We start from the raw sequence: 17,130 nt of genomic DNA, 5'->3' as shown, positions 1-17,130 counted from the left end.
CCCCCCATGTGTTATAAACAATCACTGTGCCAGTGTAAAAGACAAAGTTGCTAATAACAATCTAAGTCAGCAGACACTGACTGAGTTCCAGGATGGTCCACGAGCTCAGAATACAATTCATTATTGTGCACTCATTGATTCTCTACAGAGACTCACTTGGTTCTTCCAGAGGACAGCAAAATCTGGTTAAAAGAAAGAGAGAATTTTCCTGCCAATTGACAACTTAACATCCTTGTGCACATTATGCCCACAAAGTAACAGGCAACATGCAGGATGTGCATGGTTTACAACTAAAAAAAAAAAAAAAAATTGAACACAAGATACAAGCAACATAAAATTAGAAACTAACAGGCAATGAATTATTAACTGTGGGCTAATTAGGAAATCATCTAGAGTAGTTTTAAACAGTAGATTCCTAAACCCAACCTCAAAGACTCATTGCTTAGGAATCAGTTGTGTTTGGCACAACCTCCTCAGAAACCCAGAAGAGAGGAAATTTAACAGGAACCTTTGCCATCAGCAAAACCCCCTTCACAGCCGTGAAGAACACAACTGTGCTAGACCTTAGGAGCAGTGCTGAAGGTGAGCAGGGAGCAGAGCAGAGGGCAGGAGTGGTACTGGAGCTGCCAGGGCCAAAGCACTAAAAAGCTTTGGGAGATAGATAGAGAGGGCCCACAGAAACCAGCAAAGACTTCTCCCATACTGAGTCCTAAGGACTGTGCAAAAGGGCTGGTGGAGGGAGCTGCTTGGAAGGCTGAGGCAGAGGCTCACAGGTCAAAGCCAGCCAGGGCAAGTTAACAAGACTGTATCTCAAAATAAAAGTCTATTAATTCAAAGGGTTGGTGCAATGTAGCTCAGTGTTATAGTGCTTGCCTGGTATGCATGAAACTCTAGATTCTATTTCTAGTACCATGGGGCGGGGAGCTGGGGGCAGCACAGAAGGGCTCTGCCAGCCAGAGAATGCAGGAAAGAAGATTCTAGAAACTACACCAAACTGTATAGGTGATCTGGTAGTAGCCATGGAGTAAACATACAGTGTGCTTGCTGCCAAGGATCAGCTGCTGACTGTATCATCAGCTCACTGGGGCTCCCTGCCCCACATGGCCCAGTAAAATTAACAAACTGAGACGCAAGACCACACAAAGTTACATCATGGCTAGGAATCCTGTGAGCATCCTCGTGGCTGCAAACATCCAGTTCCAACGAATGCAGCTATCGCAAACCTGTTCATCATGGCACTGACCAGCTGAAGTTTGCCCAGAGCTTCTCCTCTGTTGCAAGGAGTGAGGTGAATGCCACTGTGGGGCTCCAACAGTCCTGAATTCTGACCAGGTTGATAAAGATTCCAGGGATAAATTCTTCGGGTCTATGCTTATTCATAGCTTATCAGAAGGCTATCAGAAATGGTGGCACTCAGGGGATCACTAAACCAGTTCACAGCACAGGGCAATGCACAGGCTGACGGATGTAGGCTGCAGAGCTAGGGCCATGGGAAGGCCCAGAAATTCCACCACACTAAGTGTGGTTCTCACTGTGCAGCTGTCCCATTACTAGCCTGCAGACTGTTTTATGAAGGCTTTGCCAAATTATTAAAGTCAAATTTCAACCACACTAGAAGAATGTAAAGTGATGGAGTCATTGTTTTATTTTATTAGGAGATAAAATATTAGGACATAACAGGGTCCTTGTTCAGAATGCGCTGTGTGGCACAGCAGATGTACATTAGGATTTTTAACGGGCTAAGAGGTGTATCGAGACATGAAAGGATGGGGTGTTGAAGGACTCAGAGGTGTCCTTTATTACACAGAGGAAAAGGGGGGAGAAGTCTGTAAGAAACAAAGTAGAAGTGATCAATATGCTTAAAAAGTAAATGACTAAAAGGGATTGGAAGTCAAGTAAATTCCTGGGTGTACACTCATAGGACGTATTGGGTGAGGACAGGATCCAAAAGCCAGGGGAACTGGTGTGTTCATGCTCAAGCTAGAAAGGGCAGCCTAGGAACTCAAGGCAAGGGCTGCCTTTATAGGTGATGGAGACCTGGAGCTGCCAAAGTCACTTGGGTTTTCTTTTCCCCCAAGAAAAGACAGAAATGCAGATTTTTAGGCAGTCTCTAAGTTTTCAAATGTTATATCTTTTTTTTAATGTATCTAGTACAAGATCTACAGGGTCTCACTACACAGGTCAGACTCAAGTGATCCTCCTGTTTTCAGCCTCCCAAGCACTGGGATTCTAGACATGCACCACCACACCCAGTTTTAAATGCTGTTGTTTTTCAGTCCTTTTTTTTTTTTTGGTGTCAGGAACTGAACTCAGACAACACACTTGCCAGGCAGACACTGTTCCACTAAGCTAAATCCCCAGCCTCATCTTCTTTCATTTGAGAAATAATTTTTTTAAGATGGTCATTCAATCAACACTTAGAAATTACTCTATGACACGCTTTGTTCGTCTTTATACTTACATTATTACCACTATAAAACTTACTCACTAGCCAGGTATAGCGGAACATGTATATGGCTCCAGTTAGCTGGAAAGCTGAGGGGGGAAGATTGTTTGAGCCCAGGAGTTTGAGGTCAGTCTAGGCAACACAGACCTCATCTAAAAATAAATAAGCCACACTATGGGAAAATTTTTATGCCAGCTACACCTCACACAAAGGACTAACATCTAGAATGTAAAGAATTTTTAAAAGATCAAATCCCCCAAATTTAAAGACCCAATCCCAAAATGGGCATCTAAAATGAATAGACACGTCTCAGATGAAGAAGTGCGAACAAAATAAATAAGTGAAAAAATGTTCGGTATCATTGGTCATTTCAGAAATGCAAATTTAAACATTTAAGATTCCATCTCACTATAGAAAGAATGACTATCATCAAGAAATCAACCAACAACAAATGCTGGCAGGGCTATGGGAAAAGGAACCCTTCTCCATTGTTGGTGGGTGTGCAAGCTAGTACAACTACCAAGAAAATCAGTATGGAGATTCCTCCAAACATTAAAACCACAGGTTCCATTTGAACTATATGTGTCCCTTCTAGGAATCTCCCCAAGAGCTAAATGCATACCACAGAAAATGTGATTTGTATACAAGAGGGTACTAGTTTTCCATAAAGAAGGATAAACTTGAATCCTTATTAGATAAACGGATGCCCCCTTGAAAATGTAAGTAAAATAAATCAGACACACAAGTTTAATTATCTTGTTTTTTCTTGTGTCAGAAACCCAAGACTAAATAAGGAGCAAAATGTTCAAATAGGAAGGGAAGGGGGCTGGCGAGTTAGCTCAGCAGACTGAGCGCCTGCTTAGGCAAGCCGAGGGACCCAGGTTCTATCCCCAGTACGTACTCATGCCATGCTGGCCCTGCCCAGGGTGCACAGCCACTGAGACAAGGCATGGTGGTCCACACCTGTAATCCCAGCTCTGGGGAGGCTGAAAACAGGAGGATCACTACAAGTCCAAGCTGCGTAGCAAGACCCTGTACCAAATGCTTTTTTTTTTTTTTTAAGTGAGTAAAAAAAAAAAGTGAGTAAAAGCAGGGCTTGATGGTACACACCTATAATCCCAGAACCCTGGGAACCATGCCTGTACTTCCAGCTTCTCAGGAGGCTGAAGCAGGAGAATGGCAAGTTCTAGACCAGTCTAAGCAATTTAGCCAGACCCTGTCTCCAAAAATGAAAAGGCCTGGGTAGGTAGTTCAGTGGCACAGCCCTTCTGTGTTCAAACCTCAGTACTAAGAAAAAAAGAAAAGTGAGTCAAGCTGGGTGCAGGGCCAAGCACCTATAAATCCAGCTACGAAGAAGGTTGAGGCTGGTGGATGAAGAATTGCGGGGCCAACCTGGGCAACAGAGTGAGAGCCTGTGACATAAAAGAAAGACTAAAGGGAGGGAGGAAGGGAGGAAGGGAGAAAGGAAAGGATGAAGGGAGAGAGGGAGGGAAAAAAAGAGGAAGGGAAAGAAAAAAACGAATATAAGTAACTCTTTTAAAGTTGATTTTATATTAAGCATTAATTTTTATTTAGCACCTTCAACACCTCTATGATTTTTTTAAAATTCCATTTTATGGCTTGGAATATAATTCAGTGGCAGAGCATTTGCCCAGCACCCCCACCAAAAAAAATTCAATTTTATAGCAAGGCAATCATATACATATCCAAGCTTAAGCACATTCAACTAGCTAAACTTTCCAATCTTTTATGTCTTGCTTATAAATCTTATTTGAACAGTAGTGGCTATGGGTTCGGATATCTGTCTCAAAAATCCAACTTGTACTAATGGACCTTAACATCCCTGTCTGTAAAACGCAGTAATGTTTGTGCAGGAGCATGAGGACTGTATCGTAATGGGGGGTTAATACCAAGCTAAGCCCACAGTAGGCACCTAACTTTCCCCAGTACCAAATGATGCAAAATAAGAAATTAAAAATGTAGTGCTTAGGACAACAGACACATATCCATTAGATGTGAAAATGAGAACTACAACGATAATCCCGCAGCAATGTGAAAACTCTTCAATCCAATGCCTACATAATAGAAGGGTATGCCAAATTATAGCTAAACATAATCTGAAATATAATTTGCCATCACTTTGAAAACATTTTTTCTCACTTCCCCATAGCTTATAAGCACATAATCAATAACCATCTCCAAAAACCATAACTCACGCTAAACTGTTACATCCAGGAAAATAATGCCCAAAGCAATAACATTACAGCCAGCAAGTTTATTCACCGTCTAAACTGCATGCATTTAAATATATCCTACTCTGACACAGAGCCCTCTCCCCTTTCAAATAAGATGCTTAGTGTCAGAGAGGAGCTCAAAAAGTCAAGGCAGGTACCGGGGCTGGTGGCGCATATCTGTAATCCCAGCACTCAAGGGGCTGAGGCAGGAGGATCGCCAGAGTTCAAGGCCAGCTGGACTACATAGTGAATTCAAGGTCAGCCTGAACTACCTAGCGAGATCTTGTCTCAAAAAGGGGGTAAAAAAAATCTGGGATAAGGCGCACAGCGGGGAAACCACTGAGGCTTTGGGTCTCTAGTGTCAAAGGAAACCCCCACTAATGCCTAATCTCAGCTACTTCAAGAGCAAGGAAATCAAACTACATTATCTGCCGTTCTCTGCACTTGGCGGGTCCGCCCAGTCCTGGGCAATGCATCGTAATCACACATTCCCATTTGTTCACAGCCTACAGTTACAGCTCAACCCCTCCGGCAGGCTGCGGAGCCCCACCCGCGTGGTCCCCAGCTGGCTGCAACCTACACGCCCGCCAGCGCCGAGCGAAGCCCCGTCCAGCCCCTCCCCTCCCCTCCCCTCCCCTCCCCTCCCCGCCTCGCCCAAAGATCTGCACATGCGTACACGGAGTCCAGAGCGCTCGCCCTCGCCCGGCCCCTACGCCCAGCTGCCACGCAGCCAGTCCTTCTGCCCTTCTTTGGGCGGTGGCTTCACCTTTCAGTAGTTCGCCTGCGCAGACCGGCACGCCTGTAGCGGGCAGGAGGCGGGGCGGTGGGTGGGACCAAGGCGCTCGCGCACGCTCCGGGCATGCGCAGTGCAGCGGCTGAAGCGCCCGCTGTCGACTTGGAAGTTCCGGGGAAGGAGCGCATGCGTGAGTGTACGCTTAGCCGGCGAAGAGGGGAGTCTGACGACTCGGAAATTTGAATACCACAGTAGCATGGAGTGTGACCTCATGGAGCCTGACATCTTGGAGTCGTTGGAAGATCTAGGGTAAGGCTGCCACGGCACGGGTCTCCCGAGCCCCGCGCTGTTGGCGCCCCGGGAACCCGTCCGCGCCTGTCTCGAGACACCTGCCTGTCCACGCCGCACCCGCGGCTGCTGCTGTCGCTCCCCTGCGGCCCCGGGACCCCCGGTGCCACGTCCACTCCCTGGCTGCCGACGTGGGCCCTGCGCCCGCGCGCCCCTGCCGGGGCCGGTCCCCCGCAGCCGGCAGCCCGCCGCGCTGGCCGGCCGTGCGTGTCATTGTCTGGGCTCCCTCCTCCACCCCACGCCGGGCGCGCTCCTCGCCCCATCCTGCCCTGCCCCCCCAGCCCCCGGGCTGCAAAGTTGACTCTCGGTCGCCCCGCTCGCCTGCGCCTTCCTGCCCGGAGCCTGCGCTCCCACCCCACCCACCTCGCTCCGAGAACCTCCTTTGCCCAGTCATCCCCCCGTGCGTCCCGCTGTCCCCAGCCACATGTCTGGGCGCTCCTCCGACCCTCCAGCCAGCCCAGAGGTGCGCACAGCCTACCGTCACCTGCCTGGAAACCGCTGGCAGCTCTTCCCCAACTGGAAAAACTCTGTCTCGTTGCGTTCATAAGCCCACGTCCGCTTCACCCGTTAAAAACCTGCGTGTTTGTTTTACATTTGCTTTATCTTCCTGGCATGCAGTCATAATTCATCAGTACCTCAAAGCTTGGAAATAGGGCTTCTTATCTCACTGGGTCACCCAGATCAATGTACTCCATTAACTTGAGAACTTGGGACCTCTGGGGCTCACCGTGGCTCCTGAAACCAGTTGTGTGATTTAAGTATTTGCCTACAGGTACTATTTCAAAAGAAAAAAAGTACAAGTTTAGGTAGTTGTATTGGGAAGTGACTAGTGTTTTATCAAACCGTTCTCTTAGGCTTTTTCATGACCAGAGAAAACATTAAGATAAGCCTTTCTTAAAGGACACTTCCGAGGGTTTCCAGAGTTGGCCCATTTTAATAACTTGCTTGTTCTAATTGAAGTTTTTAAGAAAAGAAGCAGTGGTGCTAATCTTTCTTTGTCCAAGTGAATTTCCAGCGTTTTTTCTTTTCATGAATATGCCCGATCTTAGGCAGCTTATTACGTTCATTAGGGTGTAAGTAAAAGTCACATTCTGCAGAATGATCTATCTTGGGGCATCTCACACAGAGCCTCTTGCTCATGTGTGAAATCAGAGGTTTTTTTTAATTTTTAAAAATCTTATCTATTTATTTGGTACAGGGTCTCACTACGAAGCTCAGGCTCATATAGTGATCCTCCTGTCTCAGCCTCCCCAGTGGTTGGACTATAGGCGTGCACCACCACGCCCGGTTTTGGTACTGGAGGTCGAACCCAGGTCCTTAGCTTGCTAGGTGGGTGCTCACACCGTTGAGCTATCCCCCCCCCTTTTTTTTTGTGGAACCAGGGATTGAACTCAGGCCCTTGTGCTTGCCAGGCAAGTGCTTATTCTACTGAGCTATCTCCCCAACCCTACCTCCCCATTTTTGAGGAATGTTTGCTCTGTGACCCTTGTAGGCCTAGGCACTTAGGCAGAGAGCAAGGTGAGGCAAAAAGAAGGTTCACAGGATATAGTGAGAGTATCTCCTGGGGGCACTGGAAAGGAAACAAAGTCCTTGAAACTTCCTGAAAGGAGTGACACCTGCAGTGTGTTGAAGGAGCCCAGGAAGAGAGGAGTGGGCTTTATCTAATTGTGGTTGTTCCGCGTGGATAAAGGTCACTAAACAGTTGGCTATGGATTCAGTTTCTTACCATTATAGTTTTTTTACTCCCTTTTAGCTGTATTTTTCTGACCTTGGGAATAAAAAGTAATTATTATTATAGTAATTGTAATTAGAGAAATGATAGAATTGGTCTGTAATGTAAACCTTGAGGTTTTATGAAAACTGTTTATAAATTCTAATTTAGTTTGGTGGCATTCAAATATTAAAATTCAGCTCTAATTGATTGCCATCTAGTTTAAGGGATTCACTGAAAAATATTAGAGTTGAATGTCTGTCTTTTACCTTTAACCTGGCACACAGTAGGAATTCAGTGTCCACTTGTTAAATAAATCAGTAAAGTGTTAACTGTGAAACACAAAGAAAAATCTCTAGGCCTACTTTCTTTATTCCATTATCCAATAATGGATTTTGAATCTAGATGCTAGACTATGTGTAACCTCAGATTTATTCTAAAATTTTTATCATTCCATTTCATATGTAAATATGTAATCACATTGTTAAAGGATTGAGAATTGTCTTTTCCCCGATATAGCTATCCCTCTAAATATCACATGATTTTTAAGTATAGTTCATGTATCATCTTAATAAGTATTTCATCAATATTTCATTTAAAAGAATGTAAGGCAGAACACTATTTTAGGATTTCTTTGAGCAGCAAAATCTTAAGTTTTAGAGCATAGATGATTATCGTTATTACTATTATGAATGTTCAAATATTTTGTAATTACATTGAACTCACAGAAGATTAGTATTCAGATGCACCAGTTTGCAAACTGGCTATCCGTATTTAAACTAATCTTAACATTTCTGTAGTACTAGTATTTCTTACTACTCTATAGAAAAGAGAAATAATTAATTACAAAAACTTTAGTCACTAAAAGTAACTTTATTTCTGGAAAAAATTTCTAGGAAATATATCTGTAATAATAATGCTAGTTCTAAAACAGTTAAGTATAATTACCACTTGTTAATCTTCTTTGAATACTCAATTTGGTTGTAATAAACCTTTGTACAATAAGAGCTCCAGTAAATCTGCAAAAGTTGACCTAAGTTAGTAGTATATGTGATTTTGTTAATCACATATTTCTTAGGATTAAAATGCAGTTGTTATGTGGCTTATTTTTCTAACAGCTCAACGCAGTTTTAAGTTTTGTTTACATTTGCAAGTTTAGAAATCATTCATCATGGTTCGTCTTTATTGAATTATTGCTTAATAAATACATGATTATTTTGCCTATAATACATTGGGTGTGATTTTTTTCTGAAGCGTAATTTCTTCTTCACCAGTTATAAGGGTCCATTGTTGGAGGATGGTGCCCTGTCTCAGGTGGTCTCTGCTGGAGCCAGTTCCCTGGAGTTTACCAAACTCTGTGCTTGGCTGGTGTCAGAATTAAGAGTGCTCTGTAAGCTAGAAGAAAATGTGCAAGCAACTAACAGTAAGTAGTAGACTTTCATTTTTCAGTGCAAAGTATAAAAATAAAATTGTTGACTGAACATTATTGGTACCATAAAATTTTAAATTGTTTGTAAATTGGAAGAAAAATTTCATAAAACAGCCAGTATACTTTTGATTTTTGAGGTAAGATGATTTAGAAATGGAAAAGCCGTCGCATAGTTGTATATCCATAAACCCTTGCAGAGTCTGAGAAGACCTTTATTGAAATATAGCAAGATGGAGAATAAAGAACAGAATGTATGAACTTTCTGTACGTTATAAAACATGAATTGCCAGATCCTGGATTGGCAGCTACAAATTGGGATGTTTTTCTTTTGAGATGACTAGATTCCAGAAGCATGAATAGCATGCAAAGTAAATACATCACACTTTTGTGATGCTTAGGAAGAAAAGGGTTTTGTTAAGATGCCTTCTTTATCATAGGGTGTCTCATTAAATGCATCGCAGTCAGATCCGGTGCCATCAGATTTACAAGGCTGAGAGCTGTTACGTGTTTGCCAGTTTTTTTACTGCTTTACCCTAAGTTACCGACTCTGTAAAGGAAAGGAACTCTTGGAGCCTGACACTCCACCATCTGACTCCCTTCTTTCTGCCCTGGGCAAACCTTCAGTAGACAAACAAAAATGCCCACCTGTTAATCCACCTTTATGGAGAACTATACACAAAGTCCCTTCCCCCCCCCACATAATCCCAATTTGAAGAACTTATTCTTGGATGTTAGCATATTGAATGCATATATATTAGTTGCATCCAATTCAAATTAGCCTCTGTGTGTGCTAGAGATTGAACCCAGGGCCTGGCACCTGCTAAGCAGTTGTTCTACCACTGAGCTTTGCTCAGTTAAAATTATTAAGGAAGATCTAATGTAACGGTATGATAGTAAAGCTTACTACAGTCATTGAGTACTTACTGTGTGCTAAGCTTTTTGCATGTGTTAACTCTTCATCCTCTGGGCAGTTGTATGAGGCAGGTTTTATTGCCCCATACATCAACAAAGAAAGCCCTGAAAAGGCAGGTAGATCGCCTGAGGCAAAGCCAGAACTCTGCGGCCCAGCAGTCGAGTTCAATTCAGGCCAGGGCTCTTACCCTCTGTGCCTCTTTTTTTTTTTTTTTTGTGGAACCAGGGATTAAACTCAGGCCCTTGCGCTTGCCAGAGAAGTGCTTATTCTACTGAGCCAACTCCCTGGCCCCACCTACCGTGCCTCTTGACCTGACATGCCAGACTGAAGGAACCTTTGAAAACACCTGCCCTAGAGAACTGTTTTGAACTTGCAGATTCTTTGTTCAGGTGGCACATTACATAGAAGCAACACATGAACCAGGTCAGAAAGTGTAGCTCTTCTGCTTGGAGCAGAGAACGCTACCTGTAGCACAGCTCAACCCTCATCCTCCTTAGCTGGCTGAACGGGAGCTCCGTGAAATCCCAGCTTGTATACATCACAGTTGACAAAGCACTGTTGATGCAATCTTCCTGTCTTACCCTCCCATCTCCCCAGCTACCTCTAAAGGAGCTCTGAAACACTATCGTTTGCTAAATAGTGGTTATGGTACTTGTTTTACAGATGCAAAAATGGGTGGATCAGGTGATTCAGTGTTTGTTAATTCTCCCCCTCAATGATACTGCGTAGAGAACAATCACCTTGCTCATTCTAAGACCTGTATGTTTTTTTACATGTTACAGAAATATAGAAGTAATGTTTTCTTTCTATCTTCAAATTCAGTCTAACTGGGAATATTAGGTACCAATGAAATAATTAGGTATGGGTACATGAATTAAATGCTGTCCCTTGAAGCTCACAGGAGGAAGTCAGTGTTACCAAGAGTACTTAGGGGACCTTTCACTGAAGAGCAGGACCACTGGGCTTGGATAGAGAGGTGGGATATGCTACAGGAGAAAATGTCAGTCACAGGAAGTAATTTAAAATGGAAGGCTCAAAGCCAGGTGTGGTGATGCACAGCTGTAATCCCAGCAGTCTGGAACACTTAGGCAAGAGAATTGCAAGCTCAAATCCTGTTCAGGTAATTTAGTGGCACAGTCCCAGAAATTAGAAAGGTCTCGGACTGTGAGTTCAGTGCGCAGGCCTTGGGTCCAGTCTCTCGTAACGCACATACATGCACACAAAAGAAAGCAAAAGGATGTGCAATTGGCCTTTCCAGGAAAAGTGAGCAGATCAGCCTGACACAAGCAGAAGGGCTGTTTGTGCAGGCAATGAGTAGACACTTAAAACTGCTCAGAAGGATAAATATTAGCAGCTGTAAGTTTTAAAGGTTGACAAAAAAAAAAAAATTGGATTAGGTGAAGTGTAAATTCCAAGCCATTAAGGATTGTCAAACGAAAGAACAGCCAAATGAGCACTGTGTAAGAAAAGATTTATAGAGGTTTGGGAAAGATGAACTGGAAGGAAAAGGAGCTCATGTTTAGAAAAGCATATTAAAAACTTAAATGTGTGTACAGTAACTATTATGCTAATGGAAAAACAACCAGTATCATTAGATAAGATGATTGCAATTCTTCAAAGGTCCAAATGAAGCTGAAGAATTCCAGCTTGAGGTGAGTGGGCTGCTAGGGGAGATGAACTGTCCGTATCTCTCACTGACATCTGGGGATGTGACCAAGCGCCTGCTCGTGCAGAAGAACTGCCTCCTCTTGCTCAGTAAGTTCCTAGCTACTAGATGTTATTTTCTATTTATGTTTTTTTTTTGACTGATAAACTAGTTGTTGTTCTTGTTTTATCTCATTGCATGTTTAGTACTGTTTATTATTAAGAAATATGCAACAGTCCAAACCTTTCAGAAATGTCCAGTTCAGGAGCGATGGTGGGCATGTGTGCGCTGGAAGCATGGTCTCTGTAATTGATATGCCCTCTTAGCATTTCCACTCTGGTGCTCCTGGCTGTCCTGCCTCGCCTGCAGTGACCCAGGGTGGGGCCAGATTGGTGTTCTCCTGTGTGATCACTAAGCCTTTGCATTCAAGAAGACAAACACATTTTAAGTAGATGGGGAAGATAGTGGGGAATAATAAAGGTTTTTAAAAACTATTCTGAGGAGAGTAAGCATTCATCAGATACAGTGATGCTAGTATAAGTGTTTATTCTGTCTTACCGCTATTTCTTTGGGATTTTCTTGTTTCAAGATTTTATTTTCATCTGTAAATATTACTTGGATGGCTCCTGTAGAGTTCTACTGACCATTCTGGGAAATAAAATTTTATGCAGAACCCTTGCATGTTTTTATATACTAATAACTCTTTGTTTTCTTAACTTTGAAATAACATTAAGTATGCTCATAAGGCATAAATTTTATTGCCTCACATAAATACAGTAGTCTTAATTCAGAATTTTTATAAGATTAAGCTTTGGTTAATTTGACTGATAAATTTTCATTATTACAAACACAATTCAGGAATGAAAAAAATAAATATTTGCCTTTAGAACTCAGATGGTCATGGGGAAGCACACCTGTATTCCCAGCACTCAGTAGGCTGAAGCAGAAAGTTTGCCATCATTTTGAGGTCAGCCTGGACTATGTACTGAGTTCAAGGCCAACCTGAGCAGCTCAGTAAGACCTTGTCTCAAAAAGTCAATTGATAAGTAAGGTAAAACTGTAGTTTTGAAGGTCAAATTAAAAAGCATTTGTATGTGGGTGTGATGGTACATGCCTGTGATCCCAGTATTCAGGACGCTGAGACTGGAGGATTGTTGTGTGAGGCCAGCCTGGGCTACATAGTGAGTTCAAGGCCAGCCTGAACTGGAGAGTGAAACCCTGTCTCAAAAAAGCCAGTGTTTGTAGCCGTTTTACTTAGAAGTTGTTAAGTTACTCCAGAATCACTTTCTTCTTTGTCAGACAATTGTTACTGAGAGATAACTGGCTCAGATATCCTACCAGTAATATTTGGTGTGTAGACTATTGTTTACATAGGAAGATAAGAGCTGTGTGGAATGATTGCTTAGTGATGACCTTCCATTGCTAATTTGCTAGCTTATCTAAAGAGCTCAGCGTTTAGCCTTTTTATCAATGATGCTTAAAAACAAAAATAAAAACAAAAGAAAACAAAAAAACAGCTTTGAATGCAAGGTTGTATAAAATGCTTTTAACTCTTTCCTGTTTTTTAAGCAAATTACACCAAAACTATTTTGGACTCAAGGTCATAACTAATAGACTTTGATTTTTTAATGTGCTGTCATCTCAAAAAGTTTTTAGTAGTCACTGTTTGTTCTTCAACTAAATGACAAAATCAGCTAAAGGCTATTTGCTTTTCAAATTCTTCATATACACACACCTTCTGTATCTTCGCCTTGCTGTTTTCTTCTTTTTAGCGATGTTCTGTGCAATTGGTAATCTTTCATCGTAATATTTCAAACACTTATTCATTGCTGCTTTGTGTAATTAATTCTCACCCTTCCAGGTAATAGTTGTCACATCTTGCTGTTACAATTTTACTTTCCAGCACCTTGCCTCACTAATTTGAATCTTCGTAAGGGGGGTGGGGGGATAAATGGAGCTGTTAATAAAGCAAAATAGTTTTTGAGTGTGTTGTTTCAAAATTCATGCATCAAGGGCTGGCCAAATAGCTCAGTGGATTAAAGTGCCTGCAAGCAGGCACAGGGGACAGGGATTCAATTCCGGGGCACCCTGAGATGCCAGTTGAGACTGGGCATGGTGGTGCATGCCTGTAATCCCAGCACTTGGGAGGCTGTAAACAGGAGAATCATTACAAGTCCGATCTAGTAGTGAGACCCTGAAACCCTGTAGACCCTTCCCTAAAATTTAAAAAAAAAATTAAAATTCATGCATCAGGTTGACAATTTTTTTACCTGTTCTTTGACCTTTTATGTTTCTCAAATTATTTCCCATAGATAATTAAGACAGATCAGAGATGGGATTTTTTTTTTTTTTCTGTTGTTTTTCTCCATACCAGGGATTGAACCCAGGACCTTTGTACTACGCTATATCCCTAGGCTTTATTTTTTTATTTTGAAACAGGGTCTTGCTAAGTTGTCCAGGCCATAGGACCAGAACTTGTGATCTCCTGCCTCAGACTTTGCGAGTACCAGTATTACAGCTGTTTAACCACCACACCAACCAGTGTTACAGTTGTTTTTGTTTTGTTGGCCTTTGTGCTGAACTACATCCCCAGCCCTTTATTTGAGACAGGATCTTGCTAAGTCACTGAGTTGCCTAGTGATCCTCCTGCCTCAGCATTCCCTGGTGCTAGAATTACAGGGGTGTACCACCATGCCTGGCCAGTTAAGAATTCTGGATGAAGAATTAGTTATCTTTTATAGGGGAAGTGGTCTATCTTAGCCAAAGTATCAGTTAGAGATAATCTTTCTTTTGAAAATAGTATCTTCAGTACATTCCTAGTGTGTTAAGGCTTTACCAGACCTATTTAAAATAACCCAAACATCTGGTTTATTGTTTTAGAACAGGAGTTGGCAGCTTTTCAGAAATTTGCAAAGACTATGGCCCCCTTGGTCCTAGCCTTACACCTTGAGGATAGTAAATGAGATACTTAAGCTCATCACTTTTTTGCACTTCTAATAGGGCTTTAACGGGCTAGAAAATGTCTTTTTCCAGTATCATGTTCTTCTGTCGTCAGAAGGATTTTACTATGCCACATAACCTGAAGTCATAAGATTCAAGTGATTATTAAATCATCTTTATTAAAAGTTAAATGAACTTGGGAAAGTGAAAGGAATAGAATTAGTTATATCTTCAACTAAGTTACCTGAACAGATTGTGTTCCTCCATATTTCTGGCTGAAACCATCTTGTAAAGGGACCATACTGACACAAAGGAGACTGCCAAAACAGGATTCAAAAGCTTTGTTGGGCGAGAGGGCGTAAGTTGAGAAAAGCAGGGAGAAAGGACATTCTCACAGCAGAGAAGGAAGAGGCTTTTTTACACAGCCAGAGGGCGCCAGAAGGATACTGCAGACTTGGGAAAGGCACTTCTGAGAGTTCAGTGCTCTGCATTTCTGTAACTCAAACTTTGAAACTTGGGAACGTTTCACACTGTTGTAGACGGCCTACTTATTGCGGGACAAGAGAGCACGGTAGTCATATCAGTCGTGCTCCTAAGTGATGAGAGTATGTATGTATGTGTGTATATTTTTTAACTGCCACTAAAAATCGGCCATTGTCTTGGAAATTTCTTTAACAGATGCCAACCTCTGTTCTGAAGATTCTTTAATAATAGAATGTAAAAATCCAAACTTGAGGTGTGATCTACCTTGAACCTTTCATTTCAAAGAAGAAATGCTTAATTTTAAATTAAACTTTATCATTATATATTGGTTAAATACCTGAATTATATAACCGGTTTATGTGTTGTCATTTGCAGGTAAAAATGGTTTTTCTTTCTTGTTTTTGTCCATTCTTGCAGCTTTAAAAGTTACATATCATTAGGTCTATAGAGTTGTGACTCCAGATTTTTGACTATTAACTATAGCTGTATCTCATTTTGAAATCTTATTTTGTTTACTTCAGCATACCTCATCTCAGAACTAGAAGCTGCCAGAATGCTCTGTGTGAATGCTCCTCCAAAAAAAGCTCAAGAAGGAGGCGGTAGTGAGGTCTTTCAAGAGTTGAAAGGCATATGTATTGCTCTAGGAATGTCCAAACCTCCAGCCAATATAACTATGTTCCAATTCTTCAGCGGGATTGAAAAAAAAGTAAGACCTTTAGTACCAGATTGTAGTGTATTAAAGGCATAGTCCTACATTTGTTTGATAGAAACATTAAGTATATTTCTCTTAATGGGAACCTAATGTGCATAATATTAAGTAATCGTTACTGAATAAGTTTTGGATTTTAAGTCCTGGATGATTTCATAAGAAATTAATATTTTTAAAAAACATATTAGCGTGTCTCTTTTCCAAAAAGGAAATTTTACACTTTGTATTAAAAGCTGAGGTAAGCTAGATATAATGTGAAAACAATTAAGATTTACATCCTTTTGAAAATTATTATATGCAATTTTTATGGTGTTTATCATTAAATGTCACCACCCTCTTCCTTTGACTGGATTAAAAAAGGATGTTTTCTGTTTTTTAATTTATTCACTTTGAGTCTTTATATGTTCCAATTGGCAAATAAGATTTGTTGGCTGCTAAGATTTACTATATGAAAATAAATTAGATTATTTTTGTACCACACATTATGAACCGTTATTTGAGTACAAGAGAATGGTATTCATTGTGATAGACTTACTCCCTATATGCATATCTCCTGGACTGTAAGACTTGGTTTGTACATTTGCATACTGGGGTAGATCAGCACCAGGACGCTCAGATTTGGCTGAATGCTACAGGGGCGCAGCAGTGTATCTGTAGTCATTATTTTTCTGTGTGTTCATCCTTCATCATTCAGCAAATGCTCATTGAGTGCCCTCTGTGGTCAGGCACTGTTCTAGGTGCTTTGAAGGAGTCTTGCTTCCATAGGCACGTGAGGAGTGGGACAAGTGAGTGTCTTTATCTCATGGGTCTTGACATTTATGTTTCAAAACATCCTCCACCTTTGCCTCTGTCAGGAGTCTTCTTTTGATGGCAAGATATGATGGGAGTTGGGAAGATATGTTTTACTGTTATACTGTTTATTCATTTATGTTTTTGTGTCAGTTAAAGGAAACATTAGCGAAAGTACCACCCAATCATGTGGGAAAGCCTTTACTGAAGAAGTCAATGGGACCGGCCCACTGGGTAAGTAGTAATTCTTTCAGTAAACGTAATAAAGAATCCCCTGTATTCATGGGTTTTGTGTGAGCACTTTTAATTTTGTACTTTTTAAGTTGTTTTCGAATACATGATTATCTAAATGGGCATCCTTAGAAACATTTTTGTGACTTTCAGTGTTTATGCATAATAATTTTGTTTACAATTAGATTTACTTTTCTTTCTTTTATATTGGGGATTGGACCCAGGGCTTTGTACTGAGCAGTATCCACAGCCTCTTTTTCCTTGTGAGACAAGGTTTTGATCCATTGCCCAGGCTGTGCTTGAACTTGGAATCCTCCTGCCTTAGCCTCCTAGAGTGTTGGGATTACAACAGGCACCACCAGTGCCTGGCTGTAATTTGTAAATATTTCATAGGCTAGTTAAAATAAATTGTCTCAGTATGATGCATGTTTCTGATTGCCAAATGGATTCAAGCCAAGCACTTCGTGGGGCTGAACTGCATACAGTGAATTATGGGAAAGCTAAGTAGGAATTTTGTAG

General features: G+C 41.6%; 1 protein-coding gene across 1 annotated transcript in view; it reads left to right on the top strand.

The window, feature by feature from the left end:
• Positions 1-5,568: 5,568 nt before the first annotated feature.
• Fam98a (family with sequence similarity 98 member A) overlaps positions 5,569-17,130 on the top strand; it is a 22,334-nt gene continuing 10,772 nt past the window's right edge. The window contains exons 1-5 of the mRNA XM_004627714.2: positions 5,569-5,722; positions 8,747-8,895; positions 11,435-11,569; positions 15,404-15,588; positions 16,534-16,614. Coding sequence (XP_004627771.1) covers positions 5,670-5,722; positions 8,747-8,895; positions 11,435-11,569; positions 15,404-15,588; positions 16,534-16,614 — 603 coding nt within the window. The 5' untranslated portion in view covers positions 5,569-5,669. The remainder of the gene's footprint in view (positions 5,723-8,746; positions 8,896-11,434; positions 11,570-15,403; positions 15,589-16,533; positions 16,615-17,130) is intronic.

This window comes from Octodon degus, unplaced genomic scaffold, assembly GCF_000260255.1.
Source record: "Octodon degus isolate 3935 unplaced genomic scaffold, OctDeg1.0 scaffold00020, whole genome shotgun sequence".
NCBI classification, from domain to species: Eukaryota; Metazoa; Chordata; class Mammalia; order Rodentia; family Octodontidae; genus Octodon; species Octodon degus.
The sequence above is the reverse complement of the archived record's forward strand: the minus strand, read 5'-3'. Positions and strand labels throughout refer to the sequence as shown.